The 20,882-nt window shown below is 39.2% G+C and overlaps 1 protein-coding gene across 2 annotated transcripts in view; it reads right to left on the bottom strand.

The window, feature by feature from the left end:
- CSRNP3 (cysteine and serine rich nuclear protein 3) overlaps positions 1-20,882 on the bottom strand; it is a 91,841-nt gene that overhangs the window by 11,841 nt on the left and 59,118 nt on the right. Inside the window, exons 3-4 of one of the 2 annotated variants that reach the window (XM_058840485.1) lie at positions 8,091-8,261; positions 6,037-6,090 (exon numbers count right to left, since the gene is read on the bottom strand). In XM_058840485.1, coding sequence (XP_058696468.1) covers positions 6,037-6,090; positions 8,091-8,261 — 225 coding nt within the window. The remainder of the gene's footprint in view (positions 1-6,036; positions 6,091-8,090; positions 8,262-20,882) is intronic. The other variant, XM_058840486.1, reaches the window with a different exon arrangement.

Genomic DNA, 20,882 nt, shown 5'->3' with positions numbered 1-20,882 from the left:
GATTAAAACTGCGTCAAAATAGAATTAAGCTGAATTTCATGAAAATGTTGACATACGGTAACTGCACTGTCACCAGCACCATAAATTCAGCACTAGATTGTATGAAGACAATGTGAGAGCTGACAATGCATTTGTTGCAAATTCCATTTTATGACATATGCTATTATATGACAATCTGTAATTAAACATGTGTATAAACATTCAGAGCCCTCAGAATACATGGGATTACTTTTTCTGGAACACACCCTATCTTTTGGTAGAGCTCATTAGAGGGCAGAGTTAAGGCCCTGTGAAGAACCTCATGATCATCTGAATGCTACTGTCAGGAAGAGTTAGAATATATTCACATTTATGTCAATGTTGTTTACAAGAACAGATCTGGCAGGAGTTGCAGGAGCTTACAGGGTTGTATTTGATTACTCAAAAGCACGGATTATAGTATCTGTGGAGGCTGTCAAGGAGACATGAGAACTGTGACCACCTCAGCTACCAAGGACATGGAAAGAAGCACAGTCAGCACTGCAAAGCATTGTGTTCTTGCTCTATTACACTTCCTAAAAATCTCTGAGCAGAGGGCCGCCTTGATGTGAGCTCAAAAATATTATTAGATATTGAATGGAAATGTTGAACATTTTCCAATGTCAGGGACAAAGTTCTCTATAACTGATTCAAACCCTTTGCTTCAAGCCAAGCATAACAGAACTACCACCTTATCAAGTCTCAGGGACATTTGTTATTTTGCATGCACTGTACCTTGCACAGTATGTTAAATCTGCTGGAATCACTGCTAAGGACACTGCTTAACTCAAGATAGAGCAGAAGAACATACAAAATACTATGTTCTGATCTATTAGAAAGTATGAATATACACCCAGCAAAATTTACTGAAAATTTGAAAAATTCAGGTTTTATCATACTTAGTCATCATTTCAAGTTTCATTTGTATATGAATAAATTATAACTGATGCAATAGGTAAGCAAGAGCAGTAATATGCTGGCCGACTGAAAAATTTTCCTGACTTGCTCTCATACATCCAAGGCACTATGCAGCAGCACTGTCCATCTGCCCTTCAACATCCTCATTTTCCAAGCTGGACAGTGGAGCTGCAGCAGAGTGAAACCTGTGGAAGACAAAGCACTTCCTTCTGCATGTTTAGTGGCTGAAACGGAACCCAAACCTCCACTTAAGAAAAGCACCTGCTGAAGCTGTATTCATCCATCAAATGCAAAATCTGCTTCCTAATTTTATACAATCCTGATAGGAATGACATTTTAAGCTCATCATGTTTTTCTATCATTTTTTACCAGAAAAGCAGTAGTTCTTTGATTATAAAACTTAAATGATCTCAGTTCTGGCTGAATTCCAAGACATAAGCACTTTCTTCTGCTGTCTCAGCTATTCTCCTGATATCAAAGACACATTAAAATAAATGTGAACCATATGGCTCCGCAGCAGATTACTCACACTCCTGCATCAGTGAGGGCAAAGCAATTCATTGTCACCAGTGCAGAAATATCTTAGGCACGTGAAAATTTCAAGAGGCTGGATAAAAGGTGTGAAGCAACCTTTTGGATTAAAGCTCTATTTTAGACCAGTGGAAATGCTGCATTTCTTACACTCTACTACCCATTGGTCTGCTTTTTTACATACTCGGTGTCATATGAACCATTGTGGCAAGAAGGATTAGCACCATTCTCCACCTGCTCCATGACTTCCCATGCAGTGTTTCATCAAGTCTAACACCACATAACAGCAAAGCCTAATCCCTCCTGGTAATCCAGGTCAGAACACTGCTTATAAAAGCCAGCCTGCTTCCAAACCCTCACAGAAAACAAAATCTAGGAAAATGCTGTATCCAGAATTTGCTTCTACCTCTTTCTCTTACCTCTCCTTCTATCCTATTGTCTTCCAAAAGGTATTTTCTAAGCATCTCCATACACTCAATTTACAAGTTTCCAACCCTGAATGATAAAACACTTTTCCTAGATGCTGGAATCTACATTAAGAGGAAATCCTGTGACATAAAATATACCCTCCAAAAGAAACATTTGGTGTTGAAGACAAGAGAGGTATTTTCTAGAATTTTGCATCTGTAAGTCTTGAAGGGAACTGCATACTCAGTTGCAAATCAGTGAAAATTTGAGAGAAGAGGGACAATGCCGTGGAACACCACCACCTACCTAGAGCACTTCACTGATCTATCCTTCTAGTACCTTCCTTTAGGGTAAAGCCAATTCTAAATTCACCTCACAGGAGGAGCTGGATGGGAATGCTTGCCTCATGCCAGATTTAATTCACATTTGAAAAGGCTTTTGAAAATTATTACCTCACAGACAAGTCTGATATGAATAGACAGGATTTAATTTGTATTTTAAGCATTTTACCTCACTGTCAAGAATTTTGTCTGAAATCTCATAGAAATGTTTAATTGTTAGGATGCATACTAGAAACTGTAACTTGACCACTAAAATTTCAGTGAAAGCTTTCAAGTTTACTTCCCTAGGCCCCTCTACCTCCAGAGTGCTTTTCTGTGACATTCATCATATTAGTTCCAGTTTCTCCATTCTGCAGATATCATCAGCCTGTGGGAAGGAGTGGAGATGGTAAAGCGCTCTGTGCCTCACCATTTCCTCTAAATGCCAGCTGCTGTTCCACAGATGATTATTCCTGACCTTGGCCCCAGCTTTGTGAGGAGGAAAGTCCTACCAGGGATCCCTGTAGGAACATCGATGCACAACTGCATTCCCTGAGCTCTCCTATGATACTACAGGCAGTCCTTTGTCCCATCCTATGTGTGACTTCTGTTGAATGGCTATTTCATACAAACACAGCTACCCATCCAGCTGACTGACACTCTGCATTTACAAACATATTTTATGTATGTATCATGAATATCTTCTGACAAAACAATTTTGTTTGCTCTTTTCTAAGCGAACAAAAACATCATGTAAGGCAAAAACTGTGCCTCTGGTTGTATTGTCTGCAAAGTGTACTAATTTATAGCAGAGGACTTATTTAAAAATATAGAAACATAATTAGTTGCACAGATCATTCTAAAAACTAGTGGGAGCCTGCCTTATAACCTCTCTTCAATTTTTAACAATTCTCACCACGGTATTCCTTATTCCAGATGAAAAGACGCTGTCATGGTATACCCTGATCTGTCATTCTGTGTGAGTTTGAGCAAAGACATTGCACTACATTTCACTGAATTTATTTGCATTTCTTGCTTTTTAATGCTCAGATGAGCCAACTTATTTTAAAATCAAATACAAGAACCTCTCAACCTGCTAGCATTTCATAACATGAGTCAACAAATCGCAGTAAGAACACATTCTGCATTAACAAGGAAATTCCAAGCCTGGTTGCTGGCAACATAAATAACTGCAAGATGCCATGAAAAAGGAATGCCTGCATTTAGTTACATGTAAGTGTTGTCCCACAGCAAACCAGCACCACCACTTCTAACTCATTTAGATTTCTATCATTAACCAGCAATTAAACATGCAGCTTATGTTCAAAGCTCAGATAGTGTCTTGTGCTATTGATCTTACACCCAAAAAAACTTTATCCTCTATAAATGTAATTCAGGAGAAGCTACACCTTCCTAAGGATTTCCTATCTTCTTTCACATTATGCATGGCCACAGAGATGAGGCAATCTCAGTAAACTAGCAACGGTACAAAATTCAAACAGTGCTTTACGGGGCATATTGAAGGAACTGCAATAGGGATGTATTTGTGTTTTCAAATTCCTCATTATTTTTAACTGCAAAATCAAAAGATGGCAAGAGCACTAAGAAACCAAAGGGTTTCCTCAGAGCCCTCAGTGACCTGCCCCATTCCTAATGAACCTAAGTACATCCAAAAGTACTTTAACTACAGTACCCTAATTAGCAGAATGACTGGACCTATGATTATGGCCGCAGGATAACCTTGCTCATGACAGCAATTCTGTTAATGGCAACAGTGAGATAACTGATAGAGGATATCAGCCAGACTGTGTAATGGCACCACCTCCTGTTGGTGATAATCACCTCATCAGATAAGCTGCTGCTGCTGGCCATCTCATGTGACTGCAGTAGAGGAACAGAAGTAAAGTTTCAGCTACAGGACACTGAAGTTGAAATGGCAGAGGAAAGCAGCAGCTCCTTATGTTTCTTAAGGGGTGCATCTGTGATTAATGTGTTATGGGGAGTTATTACCAGCACCAAAATGCGGAAGACAGGACTTCACAAGGTTCCCGAAGGTCTTTCAATTGCACACGATTCTGTAAGTTAAATTTGAGTTATCATTATGTATCAAAAAAATCCCACCAAACATTTAGAAGCAGGTACCTCACCAAAGCAGGGAGAATCACAGAATCATCAAATTATTAATGCTGGAAAATACCTCCAAGATCATCAAATACAATTTTTGACTGAATACCACCATGCCCTTCAAACTATATCATGAAGGTCCATGTTTACTTGTTTTCTGAATATTTCTAGGGATGGCAACTTCACGACTTCCCTGGGGAGCTTGCTCCAATGCTTAACTACTCTTTCAGCAAAACAATTTTTTCCTCATATCCAGCCTAAACGTCTCCTGGCACACTTTGAGGTCACTTCCACTTGTCTTTTGAGAAAATCCTGACCCCTAACTTGCCATAACCTTTCATGGAGTGTAGAGAGCAATAAGGTCTCCCCTGAGCTTTCTTTACTCCACTGAACATCCACAGCTCCCTCAGCCACTTCTCATAGGATTTATGTTCCAGACCCTTCATGAGCTTCACTACCCTTCCCTGGAAGAGTACATATTCCCCCATGGCTGAGCTGGAATGTGGAACTCAGTGTTCCCCAGTGCACACAATATGGGAATTGTCAGGGTGTTGTACTGCCATCCTCAACAGCAATTCCAGGTTTTTCAGCTTGCTGTGGAGCAGATGAAACACAGCAGTGGGGTGCCAGAACTGAACAGGGCAATTGGAAAGACCTCAAAAGGCATTGTGAGTGCTCCAGCCCTGTACTCCGTGTATGCCTAAGTCCTGACTAATACTGTACATGCACGCTTGGACTGCTACTTGAAGATGAACATCCTTCTTTCTGATATGAAGGCAGGGCTGTGAAATGGGACAGGCATGTAGACTAGCTAGTAATATGCTCTGGCATCCATTAAAGTAAATCTGCAATGACTAATGACCTGCTGAATCAAACTGAAATTGCTTCAATAGACCAAGAAAGGTAAGTAAAATACACAACAGGGATTATATCCGCCAGCCGTAATGAAGGCACTACATCACCATTTGCTAAGAGATTTAAAAATATGCACCTCTGTAAAAATATACACACCTAATCAAGAAAATGCTAATGGTAAAAGTTGTCTATTCAACTGTAATTAGACTGTAATTTTTATTTACTGATTCAGATGCCTGCAACTTAGGCTAGGGATGTATTAATTTCTTCTTGTTGCTGTCTTTATTTGTTTAAATGGATTTATTGTTAAAGAAACTCTGTACCTGTCCTTTAACAGTCACAAGCAAAAGCACTTAGGGCCATCTCAGTCATGTGTTTTCTGCCATCATACTACAGGGTTAATTGCTGAGAACAAAGTTATCTTCTGGTAGTTCTGCCCCACCTGAATGATCCACAGTGTCTGTGTGCCTCATTTAGCTGGAAGGTTAAACTAAGACTAATGGAGCAGAATTCTTGCTAGGCTCCTGTTTATAGTACATATAGTTTAAACAGTTGTGTAAATAAAGGGATTCATCAGTTGTGCTATATGCATTTATATACCAACTGCCTGCTTGCTAAAGTGCTGAAGTGGTTGTAGTTACAAGCAATTTAGAATAATCTCTTTGTCAGGTCAATTAGAAGGAAAAAAGAAGGCTCAGAGGACCATGTTAGCTTTTTTTTTTTTTTTTTAAATTCTCTATTTTAAATATTAATTTTTTTAATTAGAATTAATATATAGATCTTGATATTGACTACAGGTCACACAACCCTCTCCCCCTTTTCCAGTCAGTAAAAGAGAGTTTGTAGTGAACTTCGTACTCACCTATATGAAAACAGACCAGAAAAAAGACAGTACACAGGATCTGACAGTGTCTCACTAAATAGAACAGAAAATGGTATAACATGTCAGGAAATAGCTTAGGAAGATAACCTCCATCAAGGAGGTATTCAGGCATATCAACAGAGGCAAGGAATCTCACCAGCCTTTTTTCTGCACTGGCTCTTTTCAGTCTGCTTACTGAAAAAGTCTCACAGAACTCACCTTATACTGAGATTCAAATATTTAACTTGGAAAAGCTCTTGTCTCCTGTCTTTTATTATGGAAGATGAATGAGTTTAAAGCATGAACAAAATACCTTCCAATGTACACTGTTAACAGTTTTGTTAGCATACATATTACGCGCATGTAATTTTCAGGTGAGTGTCACTTAATAGCTCTTAAGTAATACAGGGGTTCTGAATTAGATTTGGGCTGGAATTTAGACATCAATATTAAAGGCAATACTTTTTAAAAAATACTATCAATGTACACACTAACTATTTGCACTTTCTATTTCTGTATCACCAATGGATATATACAGATGTATTTTTAAAAAATGTAATATGTACAATTTCTGTATGTGTGTGAGTGCACCCACAAACAAACATTTATTACTCTGGCCACAAATATCTTAGTTAGATAAATCATAACACTAAAATACCGCAGTTTCTCTTACAGAAAGGGAAGTTCCTGTAAACTAAATTATTTATTATGTCAGCTACAATTAAAGCTTATTGTTACATGCATGTACTACAACTTCCATGAACCATTCCCTTTCACTGAATCACCTGTGCATGTATTCACACTAAAACTGCGGTCTTCTGTGTGGGTGGGAATGACTGTTTGATGTAAAACGCCTGTTTTCAGTCTGTGATGAATAATCAACTAACTTCTTCAACATATGTAAATGATAAAGTAGCAGCATGCAGATATCGTCACCAAGATATTTCTAAATACTACCAAAGAGGTTTACTGAGTCACTCACTCCCTTGTGGTGTTCCAATAAAATAGGTCCCCGACTAGAACTGCATCTCAAATATCATACAGCACCTCGAGAGTGTTCCATGTAAACCCATTTCAAAAGTCATGCCTGTCCCTCCAGTGCACAGGAACATTCCCTACCACAGCAAAGAGGATTGAGACCCTCATATCCAAACACCCGCACAAACTGAACAGCAGCATCTGCTAGGTAAGTCAGTTGTAAGAAGTTTCATATCACATGCTACAAACATGATTTCCAGGCACATCCAAACCACTCAATTACATGGACCACATTCTGTACGGGCAGCAATGAGGAGCCTCACCTACTCCTTGGCTCACGGTTGTAAGGAATAACTCCAGAGGAGATCTAAATGCAACAGAGTTGAAGGAGGCAAACCCCTGCCTTTTAGAAGATGCCATTCACTGTTAATAAATAATATAACCACCTAAAACAAGTATCATACACTGCAAACATGAACTGCAAATTTATAATTTCCAGAAATATATGCTACAAATGTAGCTTTGCTAACTTAAGACCAAATTCTTATTTTTACACAAAACCATTGTGAAGTACAGAGATATCCGCTGGTACCTGAAAAATAGAAACTATTGAAATAATGTGTACCATACACAACATCCATCAGTTCCAAATAAAATAAAAGTTATATTGATTTTAGAGAAGAACTCCCACCAATATTGTATTACAGAGTGCTGGCAGCTGCAATGCATTTAGCTAAGGAAAATAAACACGCTAAGCTAAAGCACTTTCCCTGGAGTACCTGTTTGAAATATTTTGAACACAATTCCTAATATTAACTACAAACAGCTACATAATTCAAATAGCAAATAGGTAGGAGCTTCCAAAAGACTATAAACTTCTACAACAGTCAGACAAGAAGTCAAAAAAATGTAAGAGTATTTTTAGTACTGATTTTTTGAGCAAGTCACAAACTGAAAATCATGGAGAGGCTGTTATCTGCTGCTCAATTAAAAATCATCATGTTTACCTAACCACAAATATTATTTTATTTTGAAAAACAGGAATAATTCTTTGGATACACAGAGTTGATACTTACGAGTAAAATGATTAGAAGTGGACGGATTGACACTATCACCACTGTCAGCACTTTCACTGCTAGAAATGTCATCATCTGATTCCCTCACAGAAGAACAAGGTGAGGAGCCATCAACTTCTTCAAACTTCCTCTTTAAAATTCCACTCATTGCTGCAATGCTGTCACATGTACCTGTAACAGGAATAGAGGCAATGAGACACTGAAACATCCAGCTGCAGAATATGCAATAATAAACTCCAAAGTAATTTTTATTTCAAAACAGCAGTAAATTGCCACTTCTAGTCTTGAATAATCATTTAATATGAAATGACACATGACTAATTAGGAGAGTGAAGCCATAGAGAAGAAAAAAAATCTTAAATCCTACTCTAACTTGACATGTATGGAGATGATTTTTCCACTAGAATAATCTGTAAAAGATTGTTTTCAGGGAGTATTTTCCCATGATGTCAACAGTATTCCTATCTTCTCAGAGGTTATGTTGTGAAATTTCAAACAAATTAAAAAATTACTGACTTGGTCTCTCCCTTGGCTGCCACAGGAGGAAGGAATGCTCACAATCACAGATGAAATTAAGAAGTCATCCTGAACATTACAGTTCCCCATGGTAAATATATGCGATGTAACCAGTGTTCACATCACCCTTTAAGAATTCCATCTGATAATTCCAGTATTAAAGACAGATAAAAGACAGTGAAGGCACAAAGACCATATATGAATTTGTGGTCAATAAACAACTGGATTTCAGAAGTTACCCACACCAGTTAAAAATACCAATTGCCTCCCAAACGTTCTCTTCTCCCAGCCACCATGAGTTTATGAAAGGCAGGTCGCCCTTGACTAAGCTGATCTCCTATGACAAGGTGACCTGCCTAGTGGTTGAGGCAAAGGCTGTGGATGTTGTCTACCTGGACTTTACTAAAGCCTTTGACAATGTTTCTCACAGCATCCTTGTGGAGAAACTGACTGCTTACATCTTGGATGGGAGTAAAAACTGGCTGGGTGGATGGCCCAGAGAGTGGTGGGGAATGGAATTAAATCTAGCTGGTCACTAATATTATTTCCCAGGGCTCAGCTGAGTCCAGTCCTGCTTAAATACGTTTATCGGTGATCAGGACAAGGGGATCAAGTGTCTGTCCCCTCAACCAGTTTGCAGATGACAGTAAATTGGGTACAAGTCCAAAGAAGGGCAATGAAGCTGGTGAAGGTCCAGAAAGTGACTCATAGGAGGAGCAGCTGAGAGAGCTGGGACTGCTCAATCTGGAGAAAAGGAGACTGGGGAGGCCCTCATCACTCTCTAAAACTCCCTGAAAGGACTTTTTAGCCAGGTGAGGGCTGGCCTCTTCTTCCAGGAAGCAAGTGACAGGACAAGAGGAAGTGGCCTCAAGCTATGCCAGATGAGGTTTAGATTGGATATTGGGAAAGAGTTCTTCAATGAAAGGGTGGTCAAGCATGGGAATGGGCTGCCCAGGGAAGTCACCCCCGAGTCACCATTCCTGGAAGTATTTAAAGGACACGTAGATGTGGCACTTGGTATATGGTTTAGTGGGGGACTTGTCAGGTTAATGGTTGGACTCAATGATCTTTGAGATATTTTCCAACATAAATTATTCTGTGATACCAAAATTAAAAAATGAAATGCCTAATACATTCCTGATGTTGAGTAGAATATTATAAAGCTAAGTATTCAAGCAGAAATTTAGCAGTATGTCCTGGTTCCAGCCAGGACAGGGTTGATTTTCGCAGTGGCCCAGAAGGGGCATGGCCAGGACACAAGGTTATTCTGTACCACCTCCCATCCTTACTGGGGGCAGGGGGAAGGGAGTCTTTTCTGGGGAGTAGAAGTTCCCTTATGTTTCCAATTCCAAGCCAGAGGGAGTGGTGTTGTCTACTGTGGGTTTCCACAGTGAGCAATAACATTTCTTTTCTTGTACTCTCTGTCATGAATATTGTTGCCCTTATTGTTCCTTTTCTTATTTCATTGCCATTTCCACTAAACTGTTATCTCAACCCATGATCTTCACCTTTTGTGCCTCCCATTCTCCTCTTCAGCCCACTGCAGTGGGGAGGGAGAGTGTGGGAGTGAGTGAGGCAGCATGGTTTGGAGTTTCTGTAGGAGCACTAAATTGGGGAGTACCCCTCCTAATCCATGAAGCAGCTGAGGTGGAAATATTGCATGCAATTAACTAACTGAGGAGAGATCAAAAACAGCTGGAGCCTGCCCAGAGGATGTACAGCTGCCACCACCCTGCCTGCAGCACTGCAAAGCTCCTAACACTAATCCAGGCAAAACGCTTGTCTGGGATTGATGACACACTGTACTTGTCAGGGACACACAGCCCAGCACTACAGACATGACAAAGGGTTCTGGCAAACCCCACTGAAAGGAGGAAAAATAAAAAATTAATTTACATTGCTCATGAAACAGAACTATTAAAATCTCTACAGCTACCTTTAGGATTATCTTAATTCTGGGGCAGCCACATTCTGCTCCTTCCTGGAAGCTGAACTACATACCTTCCAGAACTCCCTTCCAACCAACATTTCTATGGCTCTGCATTTAAAACCCCAATATATCCATGAAGAAGCTTGCATAAGCTGGGCTAAATGGCTACTAAAGAAGACAAGGTTAAAGGCAGAGATTCCAGTACTGGCCAAAACGTTTAACAATTAGCACATTTCAGGGTTTTGGCTCAGACCACTTTGCGCTCTCCTGGATAATGCATGATGAAACAGGTGCCAGGACCATTCCCAGCAGGGAGGCTGGATGAGGGCACCTGGGTTTTGGCAGAGGCCTGACAGCTTAGCCATTGTGGACAAGAGTTGTATCCTGCCACTTGGCAGCAGAAGGCAGAGAATTCTGTCCCTATCCCGTGTCTTTCTTATTTTTTCAATTAAGTACAGGGGTAGTCTCAGGGATGTAGCCGCTGTGTGCTGATCCTGTACAAGCACAGCACTCCAGCAGGCTCTCTGCTATCTTTCCTCACACTTGGCCTCATGCTAAGTAGTTACAATGTCTCCTATGTATTCTATAGTTCCCTTCAAGCCCCAACACCAGTTTCTTTCCTGGCAAAAAACAGTGACAGTGTGAAGAGAACTGAAACTTTTCAGCAGGGTATGAAGTTATAACAAGATAAAGGTGGGTATATGAGAATGAGAACTATTAAAAAAAAAATTTAAAAAAAAGAGAGAAAGTAATAAGAAAAAGCGAGTAGGACTCACCAGTTTACAACATCTTTAAGACTAATTCAAAATCATAATTCTCAAACACTGAAGCCTGCCTACATGAGATTGATGAGTTGAGGTGGCAAGAACACAGTGGTTTCTTCCCAGTGAAACAGAAATTTAGTTCTAATTACTTGTTTTGCTTTCCTGACAAAGCATTTTACCTTGCCAGGCAGCTCCTAAGCACAGCAGGAGGGACTTATGAGCAGGTTTAAACTTGCCTTTGTAAGTCGAAACTAGAAATTTCATGTACATTATACAACATTTTTATGATATTATTAAATTACAAGGATTAGAACAGAAGTTTTATAGTAAGGGAGTTCATTCACTTCTTAAGAATCAAAAGCTCTAAAAAGCACACATGCGATTGGACCAAGTTTAATATCCTGTCTCCAGCAGCAGTCACTATTTAATGCTTCAATGGACAGCAATGGGATGCAAAATCCAGCCCAAATCACTACAGATACACAGCTCTGCTTCCTCATCCTTGCAGCCAATTTCCCCTAAGCATGAGACTGAAATGTTGCTATATGACTGTGCCTAGCCTCTTAAAAATTCACTTGACTTGGTCTCCTGAGTTTCTTATTAGTTTTCTGTGTGAAGGAAAAAAACACAACAAAACACATCTGAAACTATAGCCACACCCCCTTCAAAATCACTGTAGTTTCAGTCTCTACAATATTTTGGACAGGAAGTAGCAAAAAGGCATCAGCATGCTGTCCTAGACAGAACTACACAGGTACCCCCCACAAAGTGGAGACTGCTGAAAAGAAGTCACTGACATCCTGTTGCTGTATTACAGTGGTATTTCCATTTCAATAGTGATTACATTACATGGAAGGCAGAGTGCATCTGCTGATCCTGTACAGAACTAGGAAATGCCTTTGTATTTGGGGGTTATGCAGGGAGGGAACGGCGATGGAAACACAAACGGAACTGCACATGGAGTTCCACGTCCCAAAGCAATGTCTGCAGTTGCTGGAAATGTTGGCATGTTCCTGCCTACACTCTCAATCTCACAGCTGTGCAACCCTCAAGAGCCTGCCTCTGGGGAGCTCCCCAAAGCCACACAGCCTCTTGCTGACACTACTCCACTTTCAATGTGGGAACTAAAGCATTCATCAGCAAGAACAAGGAAGAGAAAATGAGCAAGAAACTGTGAAGTTCTGAAAACACTTGAGCACTTGTTTACTATTCAGATTCTTCCCAATTCTGAGTTAATAATCCCCAGAACAAGATGCAGATTCCCATTAGAAGTTGGAGCTTGTGAGAATAATGTAGAGGGAGTGCTGGTGCCAATACAGCCAACACGTGCCTGCTCTGGGAACTGGTGCCGTATTTCCTAGGGCTAGAAAACAGCAACAGAGGGAGTGATGTGCCATCTCAACAGGTACGCTTTGGCACCTCACAGCCAAGTCTCCCCCCTGCAAGGGCACAGAGACATACAAAGGGCTGATTACTGCCTGGTGACTGAGCAACAGCTGCTTTCACTGGAGTAACTAGAAGCTGAAATTACTTCAACATCCTTGTAGTTGGTCGTCCCTCAGAGCAAAACCCCTCTCCTAGAAGGCTCTGCCAATCTGCTGTTACCAAATTGTCTTCTTCAAAGGCACGTGAGCTTTTCCAGGGTCTCACTTTCAAGCTCCCCTAGCATAAAGGCACTTCTGCACATACCCAAAGGTACAGAGATTTGAGATGTCTGAATAAGTTCCTGTTGAGGTCTCCCTGGGAGCCTGAAACTTTGTGTTCTTCCAAGTAAGGTGTCCAAGAACTAAAAGAAAATCTATTATGAGTGAAAAGCATGTTGAAAAGGAAAAGGGACAGAAAGGTTGACCTATGAGAAATTGTTTACGTACCCAAAGGCTGGTAAATACAGTACAGTGCTTGGCTGCTACCTGTGCCCACTCTCTGAACTATGAATCTGCACCAGTGTGGGTTTCTTAGGTATTCTGCTGTGGAAATTAACAAGAGACCCATTCAGCAGATCTTTACAAGAAAGATGTTTTGAGAGGAAGAGTGACCTATGCTCTGCTCTTGAAAGTCTGAGTACCTCCCTTCAGGAGCGGGCACTGGACGGTGAGTGTGCAGCACAGGGAGCTCCAACAGCACGAGCTATGGTTCCCTGCTGAAGGGTAACCACACCGACACTGGGGATCAAAACATTTCTCTCTCCAGCATCTAACCTCACACTGCCTTGCTTCTTACTTCATTAAAGGAATGTGACTTAGAGACTACTCCTGAAACCTTCCTTACTCAGAAGCAGAAGACCTGCAGTCCTCAATGGCCACAGCCAAACCTCAGCACAAGAGAAAAAAGATTTCTGCTCAAAGAGCCATTGGAAGGACAGGGAATTTTACAGCCATCTCAACACTGCTAGAAAATACACACTCCTCCATACACTTTGCACCTCTGCATCAGTAACATCACCGGTTTTGCTGGCCCTGTAATTCCGCCTTGTATTCAAATGCAATGGGATTCTGATCTATTCTAAAATACTCCAGAAAGAAATGTTTGATACACAAAGCAGATGTAATAAATAATACGATCTCTGGGGGAATGACAGTTTGGCTTATTAATTTTCAAAATTATTTTTCTGAACATAAATTCCCTCCTCCTCCCCTCTTCAATAAAAGGCAACTAAATTCCTTTAATTTATCTTCTGGACACCTTAAAATCAAATCTTCTCTCTAAACAGTCTTAATTACATCTTTAAAGTATCACATTTGCACATCCCAGATAACACAACATCAAAATTACAATTTCAATATCTAGTCAGATATTGAAGTCATTCCCTGTGAGGAGATACACCTTGTACTACACAATGCTTGCTTTAATTGAGAACGTTTTAACTCTTGGGATTAGAGTTACACAGTATTTAGTTGTAGCCTACATGCTTTCTTTCAAAAATATTTCCAGTCATTATGACTTCAAATGCAGAGGAAGTATAGTGAAAGTGTCAACAATGAGACTGCCAAGGGCATGCTCGAAATAAATGGCTACAACAATTTAAATGTCTAAACAAATATAGGCTAAAAGTCAAGTCAAGGGTAAAGATATAAATTCATACTGCCTCTGGCAGGAATCAATTATGCTGGCTATTCTGACCTCTAAATGGGTTCTTCTGGAGAGGGAACATGAAAAGCTTGCTCTCACTCTCACTCTCTTTTTACCTATTTTCTCTCATCTTCATTACAAGTTACATATGTATGTTCACATGTATAAACTTGCCAAAAAATATTTTAAAAGGAAAACTAGATAAACTGTTTTATCTGCATTAAAAACCAGTGATAGTTAAAAATTTCACAACTGCAGTGGTTGAAAAGCATTCTCATCCCAAAGAACATTACTAAAAAGACTTGAAATTCTTAGTAGAGACATTTTGAGAAATGTCAAAGATGTGCCCAAAAACATGAAAAAATGCCTAAATTAGTCGGTTCTTGAAAATGGTAATACAGACTGAGTAACACCACAATGAAAGACGAAAAACTGAAAAAAGACAAAAACATGGGAAGGTCTTGAAGCAAATGGTTATGAAAAGATTCCTTTCCTACAGAAGTGGGACTCAGACAAAAATTCTGAGTTTCAAATTTCCTTCACTATTTAAAACAAATATAAATGAAATAGCAAAGCCATACTCTGTCATGATCCCTGGAGGCCAGTTATAAAGGAGAAGGTATACAAGGCAGACACAAAAAAATACAGGTGCCCTCAAAGTTACCATTCAGTGGTATTCATCTGTGCTATGTATGTGAACATACAGCTCAGCTCACTTTGAACGTGCAGCACAATCAGCAGAAGCAGATCAGCAGTGCTAATACACACAGCTTTTGAGCAGAACTAATCTGTGGAGCAGAACACTGCCCTAACACAGAGCATTTGCAGCACACTTCTGAAATACATCTTTAGATTCAACAGGCATCTCAGAAGTATAAATACACATTGTGCTGGATATCAAAATAAATAGATGGTAGCAGGTTATACGATGAAAAAATTATGCTATTTAGTAATTATTCTTAACTGCAAATTTTGTTGCCCTTCTAACATAGGTATTCTTTTGTCATACACTGGTAATATTTAATTATATATATACATTAAAGGTACATGTTTACTATGCTTTAACAAATATTGGTAATAAGAATTCACCACAGAGGCAGCATGAAAAAGGGTCTTAGCTTATTATGCACCAAATCCTGTGATATTAAAGACCTGCCTGTGCACAGCCAGCAGCCATTTGCGTTTCAGTACTGCTGCAGCGTTATACAATAGACATGCTCAGCACGTTCCCAAATGGACACTGTTTCAACTTTTCTCAGTTCAGTGTTCAAATTCCAGCTTGGCACATGATTTTGTCCAACCTCATGCCTTTGCCTTGTCACATCCACTCAAAAATGGCACAGCTACAGGAACACCTTCTATTCCTATGTGAGCACTGACAGATCTGGGTGCTCCACGAGTCTCCAGGTTCAGTGAGGGAACACATGAAAAACAGTGTGGAGCCCCAATACTTCAACAGTCAGATTATATTCTTTTGACTTCAGTAACAAGACATTTAAAATTGATGGTATGATCTTGGTTCTTTGCATCCAGCAACTTATAAACAACTGCCATGGCTTTAAAGCAACCAATCAAAAGATTGTTGGCTGATGGGCTTTTAATTTTTTTCCTTTTCTCCTTTTTTTTAAACACCAAAAGCGTAAAAATCTCCCATAACAGCTTGTTTTTATCTTTTTAATAAATGTTGACATTAGAAAGAACATAATTAACCCAATTCTCTAATAAAATCACAGTGCTGTGCACATTTTTAAGACACCAAATAAATATTTGGCACAGTTACTAGTAGTCATGTAAAGCTGCAGACTGGCTTCTCTGGTAGCCCAAAACTCTGTTGCTATTTTGTACTATAAAGCTGAAAGAAAATGGTAGGAACTAAACAGCTAAGAAAATACCAGGAAATGTATTATTTTTGTCAGCAGAACCATCAGAGGAAGAATAAAACAGGACCTAAAATCAAAAATAATTTTGGTCAGCAGGAACCAACATTCAATTGCCACCAATGAAATCAATGTAGCTCCATAGCATGACGGTAAAATCATGACTTCATTCAAGGCTTGGCCTCAAGTAAAGCCAAAATTAGTAAAATATGTTTAAGTGTATCTTTCTCCCAAGAGAGTAAAGTCAATAAAACTATTTTTACTGGAAAATATAAATTATTAATATCTACTGGAAAGCTGTGATGTTTTGAAATTACTATCTTCAAAAATAGCTTTATGGCTGTAATAATTCAAGCTTTCTATCTAGATCAAGGACAATGCACAACCAAAATATAATGCTACAGTCTGCATTTTTCATGCACACCCAACACAGTCCTAAGAAGGCATTCAGGCCCACAAAAAAATTACACAGAAATAAAAGATGTAAAATTGCTATTTGTTTCTAGGATTTGCTTTTTGACTTTACATCATACATGGTGTATCTATTCAACTCTGAAAAACAATACATTTATTTTTTAAAAACATGGAGATTTTTAGAAATAATAATATTTCACAATTAAACACTGATGAGAGAAATTCAGCAAAAAAACCCCACATAACACACACAGCAAATTACTGAATGTAGGAAACAGTGAATTCATACAACACAGCTGTGTTCTTCTGCTACTGACATACATGTAAGGAATTGACAATTCACCTTCTCTTCTAAGAAGAGCACAAGGTAAAAATAAGCTACTCAACTATCAGCTAAAAAATGAGCAGAATTTAATTTCAAGTTTACAAAAAGAAAAAAAAAAAAAAAAAGAAAAAATCTGAAAAAACAATGGAACTTGATTATTTATGGATTTGTCTCTTCTGGATGGATTACCCAAGGCACAGTATGAGGGCTGCTTCACTGATACTCTTCCCCAGGGTCATGGTGTTTAAGCTTTCCTCTGTGTGGTTACTTTGATAATCAGGGTCTTAGTCACAGTGCAAATTGTTTCTTACTGTTGTGAACTAGCAATCTCTCACCACCGATTTGCACAATACTTGAAGAAGATTGACTGCTTCTGCTTCAAGCTCAGCTGATATCAGCTAACAGGTTAAAAAACTAATTAGGAAAATATGATAGACATATTGAACAATATGACAGGCACAGAGAAAGCATAACTGCATAAACCTAATTTCCTTAAGAAATGAGTCAAAAAGATCAGTGACACTAAGATTTCAAAGTTCTAGATTTAGTGATAATGGTATCATAGAATGAGATTTTTTTTATGAAGGCAGACAAAATATGCATCAATAAACTTAAACGTTTCTCTGTAAACCAGCAGTCTTTTCTGTAATTTCAATAACTGAAAACCTCAAAAAGGATTTTAAAAGCATATATTCAATTACAGGCAAGATTTCCAATAGTAATTTCGTATTTGTAGCCATCAAAAATTACCCATAGGTCCTTACTCACCTGTACACGTGTACCTGTGTATAATCAACACAAAGGCACCCAAAGGAAGCGCCTATTGTGCTAACACAGCATGACAGATCACAGTAAGACTGACCTAAAATTACATTCCCAGTTGCGTTAAAATTGAATATTGACTCTCTTCACATTTTTTTCATACTAAAATAAATCAGGAGTTTATGCCTGTAGTGACTTGTATACTAAAAAAACATGTCTAAGAATTCTTTTCAGTTCAGTTTATAATTCAAAGCTGAAAACTTCACTAGAAAGCTGACAGAAGAGCTGCAGGTCTAATAATAAGTACATACCCATCCAATTCCCAAGGCACCCTTGTCACTGAGACAGTGATGAATAGAAGCTGAGCAGTGAGCCCACTGCCATCTCATTGCCTGACTTGTAAGCACCTTATGACCATTCAGCACCACTTCAGCCAGGGATGTCTGCTGGGACAAAATTAATTAGCTGCCCTACACTCTCCTGAAAAGCAGTGCTATGAAGGTACGTGGCTTACACTTCCAACCTGAGGTGGGTTTTTATATTATTTGATATATTTTGCTTTATTAAATCTCTGATCAGTCTTTTCCAAAGGACCTAAAAACGTTAATACTGTGTAATTTCCACTTTTCCATTTTATTGTTGAAAGATGTTTGTTTAGAAGTAAGAGTGGGTGAGAAGGGCATAATAGTAAACAACCGAGCAACTTAATTGAAAGCTACTAAGTTAAACCTCTAGCTACTCTGAAACTGAATGCTTCAACAAAGACTCTAGTACAACAAGAGAGCAAAACAATGGTAACTCTGCGAGTCAATTCACCCCTGTGTCGTGGGGTTTCCCTCCTCCCCAAAAATGAAATATTTAAAAGACAAAAACGTTTGCTTGGAAAAGCCTGCTCAGCTGTCACAGTTCATGTCGGAAGTAAGCAATGCTACCATTTGTTATCCACACTAAAAACAATTAACAAATACATTTTGTGGCTTTCAACATTTTTTTTGTTCACCCTATCTAGTAATGGCACAAATGGCATTTACTAGAGATGGCTATCGCTTAGGAAGTGCAACTAAAATAATTTGCAATCCAGCTTCCTTTTTAACATATTCACGACACATTTAATACAGACTTTGTTCAATAGTGACAGAGAAGAGATTTTAAATCACTGAGCAGTTCATCATCAAATTCACATCCCTATTCAAAAAATCCAAGCTCCTGCTGAAGCCAGCACCATGTTGGCCTGTTTCATCATCCCAGAAGGATCAGCCAGGCGCTCCTCAGGTGGGACACGCCACAGACACCGCACAGCCCTGACCCCACTCACAGGCAGCCCGGGAGGTGTGTTTGAAATGGAAGCCTTCTCCCCGAGCTGGGATCCCTAGCACAGGGCCTGGGGGATCTGTCACCCTGCCCCTCCAGAGCCGTCCTGGCCGTGCCACAGCGGCCGCAGAGCCAGCGCGGCAGCCCCGGCACCTGAAGGCGGCCGCAGCTCCGGGCTCAGCACGCAGCCTTCATCCCCTTTAGCAGCACAGAGAGGAAGGATCACTTAGTTATCGGCATGCACAGAAATCATTTGGCAGAACTGAATAAACAAATGTAATGAAGGGGCAGCATGCTAATGGGAGCTACAAATACCACAGAGGCTTATTTACTCTGCAGCCCTCAATGACATAATGGTATCATTGCTTGCATTTCCTCATCAAAATCCAACAACTACGTGAGATGGTGAAGTTACAATCGGTAAATGATGTTGTAGTTCCTGCCCGTATCCCTCAGAACGACTGATGAGGGTCAGGCTCCATACTATGCAGCCCACATTTCCTACTTCACATTAGACAATGGAATAAACATGCAAATCCCTACTGCTTATGAAAGAGGAGGATACAAACCAGCCCCAAAATCAACCAGGACTTCAAGTTATATATTCCATGAAATTATTTATGAAGTACTAAACAAAAGCCATGTTATCTTTTCATCCCAAAGCCTGAATGCAAATTGTCCAATGCATTTGGATGCTTGTTTTTAGGAAGTATTCTTGCTTATAATTTTGTATTTAAGCATAGAAAAACCTTAAAAAACTTAAGCAGCTCCTCTTCCTTTTATTGTTAATTTCAGTATGTAAGTTGTCCAGTTGCATACATTTAGTGAATCTTCCATCAAATTGTTATGGCAATACAAGCTTTTACTCCTTTTCCCATTTTCCCTATTTTTTTGTGGAAGAATTGTATGAAGTGATGGAAAACTGAAGCAGAGGTGCAAAAAATGCAAACCTCTTTGTAGGGTGGAGAATAAGACTAGAGCTGTAGGAGAGAATAATATGCAAATGTGAAGGAAGAAAAAGGCCAGAATTTTCCAGTTTGGTTTTTCTTTCTGGTATCAATTACTCACATCTCCCATTTATCACAAGTTTCATTAGAATATTGTATCCATATCTGTGGGGAGATGGAGAAATTAAAGACATGCTATTTATCTCAGAGCTGTTTTAACCTAGTAAATATTTTCGGCTTCTGTACATAGACAGATGGGTCATATCTGTCTTCTATCTACACTCAATCCCTTTTCCAGGGTCAAAAAAGCCTGCAAAAGAACAATGAAGCAACAGTGATCAAAACTCACTGGTAGGACTTCAAATAGTATCAGCATTTTAAAGATGTGATAGTGTTTGGGGATATTTTATTGAGGAAAGGGCACATCTATAATCCAGTTTTTCTCATCATCATATCTGGTTCACAGCAAGGGCAAAAAGAGATACTGACAGACTGCATGTAAAATTATCTTTAAGACATCTTTACCAATGCTGCAATATATTATAGCTGCCTTGCTTCAGCCAGTCTTTCCACCTGCTTGTTGAAAGGGAAAACAACTCTAAACTTCAAGGTTCAGTTATTAGAAATACATTTTAAGAGCAAGTGAAAGTTTTAGATGAGACAATCATCTGTTGCTATCTCAGAGAAAATATTTAAGCTTTGGAATTAGTTTCCAAACATTTGCCACTGTGTACTCTGAACCATGACTTACATGTCTTCAGTTTATATTGAACTTAAACTTCATTTAGTCAACTACTGCATCTGTTCAAAGCAAGATGTTTTACAATAAATGCAAATTTCTGATAAACAAAGGAGACCAAAAAGCTACAATATACAG

Source organism: Poecile atricapillus, chromosome 5 (assembly GCF_030490865.1).
Source record: "Poecile atricapillus isolate bPoeAtr1 chromosome 5, bPoeAtr1.hap1, whole genome shotgun sequence".
Lineage (NCBI taxonomy): Eukaryota > Metazoa > Chordata > Aves > Passeriformes > Paridae > Poecile > Poecile atricapillus.
Note: the sequence above shows the minus strand (reverse complement) of the source record. Positions and strands in the feature narration are given on the sequence as shown.